This window comes from Trichoplusia ni, chromosome 4, assembly GCF_003590095.1.
Source record: "Trichoplusia ni isolate ovarian cell line Hi5 chromosome 4, tn1, whole genome shotgun sequence".
NCBI lineage: Eukaryota > Metazoa > Arthropoda > Insecta > Lepidoptera > Noctuidae > Trichoplusia > Trichoplusia ni.
The window spans coordinates 17325823-17338586 of NC_039481.1; the positions used below are offsets into that span (position 1 = coordinate 17325823).

At 37.0% G+C, this 12764-nt stretch overlaps 1 protein-coding gene across 1 annotated transcript; it reads left to right on the forward strand.

The window, feature by feature from the left end:
• The first annotated feature begins 326 nt into the window (after positions 1 to 326).
• LOC113493361 (synaptic vesicle glycoprotein 2A-like) lies at positions 327 to 12107 on the forward strand. Its single transcript, XM_026871305.1, has 10 exons — positions 327 to 1455; positions 3937 to 4140; positions 7307 to 7469; positions 8268 to 8449; positions 8624 to 8808; positions 9060 to 9211; positions 10024 to 10236; positions 10693 to 10878; positions 11157 to 11284; positions 11726 to 12107. Exons 1-10 carry the CDS (start codon positions 1341 to 1343, stop codon positions 11779 to 11781), a joined length of 1584 nt encoding a protein of 527 aa, XP_026727106.1. The 5' UTR covers positions 327 to 1340; the 3' UTR covers positions 11782 to 12107.
• The last annotated feature ends 657 nt before the right edge of the window (positions 12108 to 12764 follow it).

The window sequence follows — 12764 nt, forward strand, 5'->3', positions numbered from 1 at the left end:
GAAGATACACTGTAAAGGTTAAGCTACGCTTGCTGAGGTTGTAAAGTGGATGGGTGGCCATCACGTGATAGTTTTAACAATTTGCAATTTTACTGCTGTGATATATTATAAAGGGTAATATCAAGTAGTAAGACTAGTTAGCACTAATTTAAAGAACCCAAAGTGATTTTATAAAGACCAATAATAGGAAAAAAATATTACTGTGTCCTAAAAAAAGAAACACAAATATTATATTAGATAGAACAATTTTTATTTTTATAAACATCATTCCATTAAAAAAAACAATTATTCGTTATTTTGCTGTGATATTAGTCGCTTCATTTGAAGCAAGAGCAGAGAGGAAGCAATTAAGGGTGGGCAAATCAGGGTGCTATCTAAAATAACTATTTGATTGACCTTCAAAAAAGGGGTGCTTGGAGTGCTTTAAAAAGCACCATCCGTTATGTCATGACGTCCGACTATAATATTAGTGCTTGTAGGAGTAACACTGGAGCTCTTCAACATTACCTGTTTGAATCATTTATTGGAAAATGTCGGAACAGTGAACGGTGTAAAGACAACTGCTCAGCAGAACAACATATTTACTGCATCGCTAGATATACTAGACCAAAAACAACCTCTCTTTTTGTTCACAAATAGTTGGTAGTAGTTTACAGTAGTTGCATCTTGAAGTACATCCAGTAAATAATGGAAAGCAGCCAAGTCAACATCGCATCAGCAGAATTTGAATTTGTAATGGATGAAGAGGTTCAAAAACCAATCGCTTGGTAGTTGGTGTCATCCAACATTTTGTGACCGTAACCGTAACCGTGAAAATATTAAATGTTTAACTAGCGGGGTTTATGTGTCTGGTGACAGACGTACTGACACACCGACGGCGGACCCTCTTTAATAGAGTTCCGTGTTATATTCCCATTGCGTTCGAAACGATAATCATTCAAACTTCTAGTAATTGAAAAACTATTGTGAAATCTATTTACAATACTTTAATACTAATGAACACAACATTCACACAATCATCAAACCGTACTCAATTCAATATAACAAACACAACATTTTTACTGATTTATAAATCTCGTCTCCATATCTTTATCGATACAAACTGAAACTGTATTCAAACAAACAAAGACGCATTCAGAGATAAAATCTAGTTTTATCACCAAATATACAGTAACGGGGCGGTTAGCACAGACCCGTGTTTGTTCAGAACACAAGCAGAGCCTTTGCACACGCCATAGCTGATATATTACATTATCATTACCTACTACCGCCATTTCTTTGAGAATGGTCCTTCGCTACGCACATGTTTTTTCTATACAAGCTGCTCGGTTAACATCAAGATGGTGAGGACCAAGAGTGATGCGGAAGCCAATGTGGTGAAGGAGGAGATCCCTCATGATCATCTCTTCAAGGTTACGGGATTGTCTTCGAATAATTTGGAGAAGCTGGCTCAGGGTGAGTACTGATTTATGGTATTTGTTTGGACTTTGAACAGACGTGGTGATTAGTCAAGGAAGAGCTATCTGAAAAGGTGACGTGATATGTTAGTAAATCCTTTGTTTAATGGACCAGGGAAACTGATTTCTGATTGTAAGTAGCCTGCATTTCTTTGCATATGCAGGTGAATGTTACCGTTTAGAACAAATTGCTTCCTGTCTTATTGTATTTTAAACAAATCGTTAAATTATAAGCCTCGGAGAAAGTCGAAGTAAAAAAATTCTTAAATTTATAAATACGGAGATTACTTGTAGTTTAATCCGTTTATGATTGCGTGTCTTCTTTTCAACGATCTCTTCTTACACTTCCCCTACTTTCTTATTTAACCCCAAAATGTTCACAACTCACCCCCAAATTAGTGCCATGATAAGTAACCTCCACGCCTAAATCAAACAGTATAAGCCACAGGTATGTAGTGATGACATTGAGACAGTCACATTTGTTCGCGGCTCTTAACCTGCGGACAATAAACCTCTGTATTGACTTGATTTATTCCACTATGGAAACTAGGACCCATTCATACAGTAACTAGAACATTATAACTATCTTCAACTAGTTAATTTTAAAGGATTTTTTCCAAATAATATTTCTTTTTGTTAAACTTGAATCCTTTTTTTTCATTTCCTGTAGACACTAGATACTCTTTTGATTGTATAAATTAATTCGGGGGCCAAAAAAATAAGTAAGTAATTTTTTGAGCCCCGATTAATACATTTGAAAGAGAAAAATTTAAACCACTTAGCTCGGTCAAGGCTCGGAACCTAACTACAAAATTAATATTTGTTTCGATTAAAAATTCGCTAACGTTACGCCATTATAGTCACAAGAGTTGCTAGTTATTCGGACACTGTATTCGGAAGCTAATATGTGTGTATGGATTACACGTGACGTAGTGCTCAGCCAATATTGTGGTGGTCGCTGAATATTATCATAGGCTTATTGTATTTACATGTCGCCAACTGGTGGAAAGTGTGAGAGCAGAGACCGGTCCTTAGGTACGTGGTTTGCTGGTCCTCTTAGACGTACTGATTCAGGAACAAAATCTGTGTGTGTGTCCTCTACCCAAAGCTCAGGTTTGATAAAACATTTATATCACACTAAATGATAGACAAAAAACAATATTATAGTCTACCATACATAACAATACGATTATAATGCACGAATACCTGAAAGAACATAAACAGTTTAAAAAGAAAACATCCCAGTCCATTTAAGTCCGACGACTCTTAAATACCGCAATCCCGACCTCAATCGGGATCTTCATTTCCCAATTAACCTTCAAAACCTCCCAAATACCAACAATATTAAAATTAAAGCGAGCTGTAATAAAACTGAGCGGAATGACATTTATCGACAAAGACGAGAGGCCAGGGAAATGGCAGGAGTCCAATGTTTCAGGTTAAAACCAGACGACTCCGAGACGGGTGTGTTTTGATCTCGAGTTATTGGCGAATTTCAGATGCGAAGCTCTTTGTTTTTGCAGTCATTTGAGAATTTTAAGATCTTTTTCGAATTATGTGGTCAAGACTTTTTGGGCAAATTGTATCATTATTAGTTCCCGGGGTGACGATGAAATTTCTGCTTACAAAAGCATCGTATGCGTTTACCCGTTGATGACCAAGTGCATATTAAATATACATGTTGAACATACATAACATGTTGAATATTTTGCATAATCCACGTCAAAACTATTCATTTTAGCATATCAAAGAAAAACCAAAAAACAAAAACAAAATGTTGTATTATCCAATATTTGTCATAATGCATGCTACTCTAAACTTCATCATGGGTCCATTAATCATTATATCCACTTCTTTCAACAAATCGCCTTCAAGATAATGAATTTGTTGACAAGTTAAGGCAAATTGTGAGTTCGTTTTGGCTGTAATATCTCAATAAGACAAGGTTTACGAAGACTATTTCTGGAAGCTCCAAGGTGCGCTAACGAGCATCGAGCGCAACTGATTACGGAATATGTTCAAAACACGGTGACGCACACAAGCGCAGATTATTTATGGCCATAATACGTCCATAATAAGATCCTAACTTCGTGGTCGTGCACTTGCTAACTGACCAAAATCTTGTATGAATAGTACAGGTTTGTGTTTTGTCCCCTAGACTGCTACTTGGTAAATTATTTCAGTATGCCCAAACACAGGTCAGATAAATTGGGCAACAGAAGATTTAAGAATGACTAATTTTGGTACCAAAACAATTGTCAGATTTAATGAACAATACTACGTAATATCTCATTGAAACTAGTCAGACAAGCGTTTGTGCGATCCAAAATCTTTTGGATCCTGTAATCCAGGATGTGCCTTCAGAGTTTTCACTAAATTCAAGTCATTTGGTCCTTTCTTAATATGGCCTAAAATAACAAAGCATCATAATGTCTTTAATGATTGTTTTCGCATTTTAAGCCATTTTCGCCCCTTCCAGAGCCTGAGCCGTCAGACTTCGAGGAGGCTATAGCAGCGACCGGCTATGGCAGGTTCAACATCGCCCTGATGTTCTGCACGCTGCCCGCCTTCTGGAGCGCGGTGTCCGTCACCAGCTCCATCAGCTACATTTTCACGAGGGCCCAGTGCGATATGGGGCTCAGTCTCCTCGACATGGGGACTATCACTGCCATGACTTATGGGGGTAAGTAGAACATTAGATGTGTGTCGACAATTACAACCTTTGAATCTATCCAAATGGATAGAGTTCACAGTCATGACAAATAAATGATGGATAACTAGCTTAGCATTTGAATTGTCAGACTTTTGTAATCAAATTTTACTACGTCACTATGGGAAGGCTGTGGTAGAGGATACCTATTGCAGCTATCAGTTGTAAATATACTCCAATGTGATGTAAGTGCTAAAAAACTGGGACTAAGGAATCTCTATTTACAAGATCCACACAAAAGGATGGGTCATGGCGTAGCAGATAGGTGAGGTGGCAGAAATGATGAAAAAATAATTTATTTCACAAATTCGAAGTGATCTTGATAATACCATTTGGAACGTTGTGGTTCCTTGACTTTGTGCATATCTTCATAGATACAATTGTACGAGCAAATATACATGTGCATGTATCTCAGATATACATTGTTTATTGATTTACATGGTGCCATTTTATTTTAACACACAAAAGAATACAATCACAGTTAAATCTTTTGGCACACATGATGATGTTATTGACACAACAAATAGTAATGCATACAGTCGGTAAACAGAGAATTTGCTCTAGAATGATGCGTTCCTTTTTATATTTAAATAAAAAATAATAATATACACACATTACAGTTCGTCAATGTATCATAGGGAGGACGGTGTAATATTTCCATTTCACAATATTTCGCATCATCCAAACAGCCTGATATTTAATGAGATTCTCCTATAAACCCATGTGGCTGAAATCTGGCCTAAAAAATACGATTGTCATTGACATTCACCGGTACTCACTGACACAGTGATGATGCAATTGGCAAGAAAATAAATATCTATCTGGGCTGACGTACTGAAAATAAAGTAGCCTTCTAACTATATCTACTTATTATTATAATTAAATGTTTTCTTAATTATTCTAAATCACCATAGTCGGAACGGTGAAGGAAAACATCGTGAGGAAACTTGGCTTCCAAATATTGGAATTAGAAAACGACAACCCGTAGTGAGCTAGCATGGTGCAAACAAACAAACCATGCCTTTGTATGTGTTTTGTGTGTGTCTACAGTTTGATATTGTTTTTTGAACATACTGGCGTTTCTCACGTCAACAAGCGTAATGCTAAGATTTTTGGGAGCACGTGTGACTGATAACAGTTATGAATGACAACCTTCTGCGAGTTAAATAGGATTTAAACAGGAAGATTTCTTAGAAGGTGTGTACTCTTACTTATAAAAAACGAGAGTGCGTAATGATATTATAATATCGATGCATCAAAATCGATAATCAAACTACTTAGACACATAATTCATTTGCTATACAATAAAGTTCTATTTCCCCACGTTTTTATATTTATACGGAAACTACATGATAACTGGATCCTAACAACACAAAGCATAACAAAAAAACAATAAATTAGTAAGAAACTAGCAATAATGTGCAATTAATTACATTTCGATAAGGTGTCACTAAATAGTGTCAGTCAATATATACACATGTCGGTTGATTGTTACATTATCGCTATCACAAACACCTGCACAGTTTCCACACAAATATTGACGCAGTGACGTCATTCTTATGTAAAATTACTCACTGATTTTGTATACACAATAATTATATGTACAAAGTATTAAGTAAGGTCGAGTTTCTTTATCACGGAAATATTTATTCTGTATTTGTTCAGTGTTTGTATTAGGTAGCTATAGAATATGCGTATGACAGTACCGAGGCGATAGGAAAACTCCTCATCATCAGACTAGCCTTTTCTCAACTTTGTTCGGCTTCCTTAGTGTTTTATAGAAGGAGTAAGGAGTACCAAGACTGGTTGTCAGACTATCTAGCTTCAATTCACAATTTAACGTGGCTTCCGAAATATGGAGGAAGTCGATATTTCATACATCACCCATCCACGGAACCATATCTGTGATCAATAGACGGTCGCTGGGAAAAAAGTGGAAAAGTAGAAGCTGCTATCGGTAGCCTATCGGTGGTACAAAATTAGCTGGAAACAATTTTCGTTAGAGAAAGCTAAAACATATCCTTATTTTCTGTGACTCATAAAATTATTTCTCCCATCAATTTGGACATGAGTTCAAAATTATTCGCTTTGAATTTTGAAACTGGTTATACCGGGAATCGAATTCAAAACCACTTTGATAAAGAGGTAACTAATAGCAACTATGTGGCCAGACATCTAAGGCATTAATATTGAGAGGAAGTTAAACAGACATGTCCTTAATAAGAACACTAATACTAGTCTTGTTATTAAGCTAAACACCTGCCTACACGTAGTTATAATGGCTGCCAAATACATACTAATTAATAGTAATTTTATTGTCCACCAAAATAACCTGAGTGCCTTCAAATGACTCATTAAACTTACGCAAGACGTTACGAAGACAAAACACTGATAGATAGCTAAATAAATAACATGTTTTTAATAATCAGTTAATTACTATATTTAGTTGTTTGTTTGTATGTAAATATATGTTCTACTAGCAAATAATCATTGTGTCGAATACACAAAGAGTCACCAGACTTTGAACAAATATTTAAGGCTCATCATTTGATACCGATACAGCTCGGGAAGTACCTACTTCAGAAATAGTTTTCTGATATCATGCAATCTTGATAAACATATATTTCGATACAACCTCTAAACATTTCCAATGGCATCGAAATTATTTTAAAAAGGATAATGTAAAAATTTTCTTCGAAAATGAAAAATCTAAGAACATTACTTAAGAAGAAATACACAAAGCATGGTCTATACTATATACAGGTGTAAGGTATTCCTCCATACCCCTTCCACAACGGCAACTAGAATGCTTTAAGATCTGGGGATCCGTGATCCAGCTTCCCGGTGAGAAATATGCATTGTAGTATTCTTAACCTTTCACATCCGTCTTTAACATTTTCCCACGCTTTTATAAACTCTCTTTCTTGTTTGTCGTTCTGGTTGGATTTTTGCAATTCCATTTTGAGGCAATTCCCGATAAGCTAGCAAGCTGAAATTTTCAGGCAGCTTCGAATCTGATAACAATGCAATTTACAACTATAAAAACTGTCAAAATTTAAAATGTGACATTAAAATACGTGGGTAGATATTTTAAATATCAAATTTTCTAAATCATATTTTATCCTTCTCCTCGTTCCAGGTATGATCTCATCCGCGCTGGTGTGGGGTTTCCTCTCGGACACGCTCGGCAGACGACGGATCATGGTGTGGGGCTTCTTCTGCTCCGGCCTGGTCGAGATGACGGCCGCCATGAGCCAGAACTTCGCCATGCTACTCGTCACCAGGTTCTCCAGTGGATTCCTGTAAGTGTACCTACTTAGAATGTTTGCTGCTAGCTATAGCTTTAACGACTACTCTGTACTCAAATTACATTCCTACTGGCTGTTGGTTCTAGGTTTTCTTAGATCTAAACTATTATAACGATGGCTGAGGCTTACTTCGTCATCAGGATTTTTTTTTGCTTAGCAATGCAATACTTTACTTAACAAAGTATTTTTGGTTCCACTTGAGCTTGAAACCGACTACTAACTACTAAAATAATATTCAAGCTTTGTTGTTCCACGTCTCTGGTTATTTATGAGGATATAAATAATTCTATTTAAGACGTGGTTTATAATGTAGTGCCAAGGAATATTCTCTGAAGCAGTTAAATATTATACATGAGACCGTTACATGGCAAACCAATCAAAAATCAAACCACTCAAGTAATTAGGGAGCTTTATCACTTCTCCGGAAAGTGAACGGAGTAAATAATTAAACCCATCTTTAATATGTCTGTGATTGCAACCTTAGGATTCAAAAACATTCACCTTGTTGTTTTAATCAGTTTTTGGTAAAATACAAGGCAAACTTGAAAAATAACTAAAAAAGCAGACATACTCGTATATCTGTACGAGTTTGCCTTGTATTTTACCTTTGCTTAGTAATCAAGGCCAAGATTGGCCTTGATTACATTTTTCAAACTCATATGGACAAGAATGAAACGAAATGATACAGTCGGTCACTTGTGCCATGGCACGTCTCCCCTTTTTCCCAATACCAGAAAGTTAATTTAAAAATTCAGTCTTCCCATTATCACCAGCCTTTTGTTCCTCTTCTAGGTTCAACGGTCCCTTCGCCGTCCTGATCTCGTACATAGCCGAGCTGCACCGAACGGAGCTGCGCGCTCGCGTCATACTCCTCACCAGCCTGTTCTACACCATCGCCAACACCACGCTCCCACTGCTGGCCTGGGCTATCCTCACCAAAGACTGGGAGTTCCATCTCTTTAGTGATAGTATTGGTAAGTGTGATCGGATGATTGAGTTAGAAATATCATACTGGACTCTGAGGTTCTTTAAGAAACCAGATTGCCTATCTGACCTCCTCAGCTTAACCTGTGATCGTTTCACTTATGCGGTTATAGCTCCTCAGCTTGAGCTACTTCAATAAACAAAATTTTGTTTCGTCATTCCAGTGATCCACTCCTGGAACCTGTTCCTGTTCGCCACGGCGCTGGTGCCGCTACTGACTGGCATGGCGTTCTTCTGCCTGCCCGAGAGCCCCAAGTTCCTCATGTCGAGAGGAAGGAACGAAGAGGCTATGGCTGTTTTCCGAACCATATACAGACTAAACACTGGGAAACCAGCTGAGGAGTATCCTGTAAGTTCATAAGTATACCCTAAGCTCTGAGTAGCAAATAAAGATTTATTTCAGTTACCAAAAAATTGGGGTATGAATGTTGAATTAAAGTTGATTAAGTCTAGTTGAGAGCTGATCAAAAGATTACTTAGTTTAAAAGACACATAACATGACACTTTTCCTAAATGACCCTCTTCCTTGTTCAACAGAAAATAATTGAAGATGAAACCAGAAATTTGAAATAATCCATTCTCCTCCTTTCTTACTTCTAGGTGAAAGTCCTAGTAGAAGAGAAGAATGAGCAGCAGGGACGAGGTCTGGCTGCCCTGAAAGGAGGGTGCGCTCAGCTGGCGCCTCTCTTCAGACCGCCGCATGTGCAGTGGCTCTTCCTCATGTGCACTATCCACATTGGCTGCATGTTTGGGTAAGTATTCTCAATAGGAACCTTCTTGTTCCAAAAAAATAACAAGTTAGGTACAAAAAAGAAAACTAAAATTTAAACTAATGTTATAGTGACATGTAGTTATCCTGTCATTCTCTGATCATGTAGGTACATAGGAACTTTCTTGTTCCCCTATTTCTTTTCAAGCTCCCTGTTTTAAGCTATTACATTAATTAGTTGTGAACCAGTGTGTAGCAACACCCACTATTCCAGATCATCTGTATCAATTCAAACCACATACTTATCCGTAATCAATTCTAAAAATAGTAATCTCTTGATAAGGCTTAACCAGTCTTAACCATTACTTGTCTGTCAACTAACAACTTAAAATTCCGTTGTCCAAACAATTAATCTATCCTAACGTATAATTAATATTGCTACGAACTGGTCTTGTTTGGTCGCCATTTTTGTCTGTTGCAAGCGGTAAGTCCGGTTGCAATTAGTCGCCTCTGTTTAATTAAGACGGGATCTGTTTGTGACTGTTCCAAGAATGTGGGTCGATACTTTACTGGGATGAAGCGGTATTGCTCCGGAAAATGATGTTGTATTTTATTTGAGCTTGACAAAAGCTTTTTAATCATGTTTCATTGGTTTGCATGGCGAAATTACTTTTGAAGATGTTATTACTATGCTCTAGTGTTATCAATACAATTCCACAAAGAAACTACGTTTTTTTTTTGTTTTCGGTAAAGTTTTTCATTTTCCAAAAAACCCCTCTTCATTTTATGGGCATAAGCCATTTTCCACATAAAGAACTAAACAATGTATATTAACTCTAGTCCCTCCTCACCCAGCTCCAACACCCTGAGGCTGTGGTACCCGCAGCTGGCCGCCATGATCAGCAACGACGCGAGCAGCCTGTGCTCCGCCATCGCGCCGGCCGCCCAGCCTGACGTCACTGAGATCTGCGTGCCGATACCCACTGACATGCTGACCTATCTCCAGAGTGCCGCCGTGGGAGCTGGCTCAGTACTGACTTATGGGATTGGAGGGGCTTTGGTTAACAGGTTGGAATTATTCTTTCGAATATTTTTTAATTGAAGAGCAGGTAATTCAGAAGATTTCTGAAAATAGTTGGCGAAGTCCGGGGATGATTGACAGCCCACCTAAAATAACTAAAGAGTAGCCCCCAACCTTAGATTTACCTTTTAGAAGTAACAGACATAGAACATGGGCCAAGAATTATTGACCCAACATTTTTAGGAGTGATTATCATCACCACTCAAATATGTTTTTTTTTATCTAGCCCACTGTGTTCCAATGCTTGGCAAATCTCCTCCCCCAAATCATTCTGCAATTCTCTGTTCTGGGCCGCATATAACCAGCCCGCACGGTAAGCGTTAAGATCATCACGCTACCGCTTGCTAGGCCTCTCACGGCAACGTCGTCCATTCGCTGGCTCTCATAGTGTGAATATGAATGTTTTTGTGATAATATAATTTCATTGATTTTTTATGTTTTAGGTGTGGCAAAAGGGTAGTAGCAGGGTTCTGCGGAGTCTCTAGCGCGGTGATCATCGTCATGTTGCCGTTCTTAGGCTCCAGTGCAGCGGCGGTGGTTGCCATGGTTACCACTGCATTAGCCTTCACCTCGCTGACTGCTGCATCGCTGTCTAGCATCACTGTGGATCTGTTCCCGACGTCTCTCAGGTAATAGATGAAAATACAATGAACACACAGATTAATATAGCGAGTTAGAGCATATGATATCTCGTACATAATACATCGTTTTAGTGACGGTGGATATCGAAGAAGTAAAAACATGTTGTCCAATGTAACAAAAGTCAAAAGATAAGGCTACAATATCAGTTTGACGCGAACCAAAAAACTAGGAAATAAGACAGCATGTGATAATCGAGAATCATCTAATATGGGTATATGAACATGCTGTAAACAAGTTTCTGAATATCTTTCTCGTCTTGTTTCAGAGTTATGGCAATGGCCACAGTTCTGATGAGCGGTCGTCTTGGCACCATCACCGGCACGGTCATCTTTCCCGCGCTCATTGACTACGGATGCCTCCCGCCTTTCATTACTATTGGCTCCGTTCTAGCAGGTATGAAAACAACAATTATCTTTTAATATTGACCACTCACAACAGTTCTGAAATACTTTCAAAAAATATTATTCTATATTCAAATTATTTCTTAAAGGGCAGTCAGGAGAAACAGACTAAAAAAGAACCTTTTTTTTCAACTTAGTCGTACAATGTTGCTATTTCGTTCGTATCGAAGGCAAAGTGTTCTTCTAGAGCATTCCATTCTTCCCTATAACAAGTTTATTCCATCTAGTTTTCCAGCGAGTTGCAACATGTTGTGTGCCCATCATGACACTGTCCTTCCTCTATCTTAGAGAGGCAGAACACACATTTTATAACCCTCTAGTCATAAAGCGCCCCCAAACCTTGCGTCCTACAACTGAACTACGACGCCTGTTACTAGTACAGAAGTTTACACATAGATGGCGCTTATTTTAATGATACATTTTTCTGTTCCAGTTTGCGGTACGGCGTGTTTCTTAGTGCCGAACACCACTCTCAAGAAATTAGTGTAATTGTTTATGTATAGGAACAAATGTAAATATTTATGTAATTATAAGTGTAAAATGTCCAAATTCTCATAATTGACAAATAAGGCTCAAAATGTGAATTAGTAGCTGTACTTATTTGATTTTTGCCTCGTTAAAAAAGGTATATTGTGTTATTAAAAACAACTAAAATTGTTTACTTATTTGATTAGCATTGTTAAAATATCTGTAATTTTAATGTAATCTAAGTGTGTTTTATCAATTAAGTGGAAATTTGTATTTAGTTTTATGTGTGTATTGTAGGTATATGTTTATTAGGAATAAATGGTATTTCGAGGACCCAATGAAACGGCGGAAGTTTTTAAAAATATTTCTCTTTTATTTATAATTTATCATAACCTAATTTCATCCATCTCTTCAGTCGAACTCACAACAATTTACCGGCGATCAGGGAGCACAGTTACTATCTACATTATTCAATTTTTATATTATTTTAGTTGTCTGACATATTTTTAACTATTTATACTCAATAGAAAAAAATCACAGAAACAAAGTAAAAAATAACAAGTTACAAAACAGAAAACTAGAAATGAAACTAATATTATAGTGACATATAGCTATCTTGAATTATAAATTACTATTGAAAGGAAGTGAAAATCGTAAAACACAGAACAATTCTTTTTAAATAAGCTTTCTGAAGACAAATAAACTAAAAATATGTCAAAACACCATCGATAGATGCTACATCAGTCTAATGCATTGACTAACCAGCTTTTACCGAAATATAATAATAAATAACTCAAAAATTATGCTTTTGTGACGTAATAAAATACATTTATTGTGAAAAAGCTGCCTTTCGCATTATGTACATGATTTTAACTTGATTTTATGTAAAATATGGTTTTACACTTTCATCATTGCGACCAACTCTCCAAAAAAACTATTTTTCTTTTGACATTGGTCAGAAACTTTTAAAAAATTACATCTGTCACATTTCTTTTCAGACTTAT

Coding starts and splice junctions, on each gene's coding strand:
- LOC113493361 (XM_026871305.1), top strand. CDS start 1,341: ATGGTGAGGACCAAGAGTGATGCGGAAGCCAATGTGGTGAAGGAGGAG. Junction 1,456..3,936: donor TTTGGAGAAGCTGGCTCAGG/GTGAGTACTGAT, acceptor CGCCCCTTCCAG/AGCCTGAGCCGTCAGACTTC. Junction 10,237..10,692: donor GGAGGGGCTTTGGTTAACAG/GTTGGAATTATT, acceptor TTTATGTTTTAG/GTGTGGCAAAAGGGTAGTAG.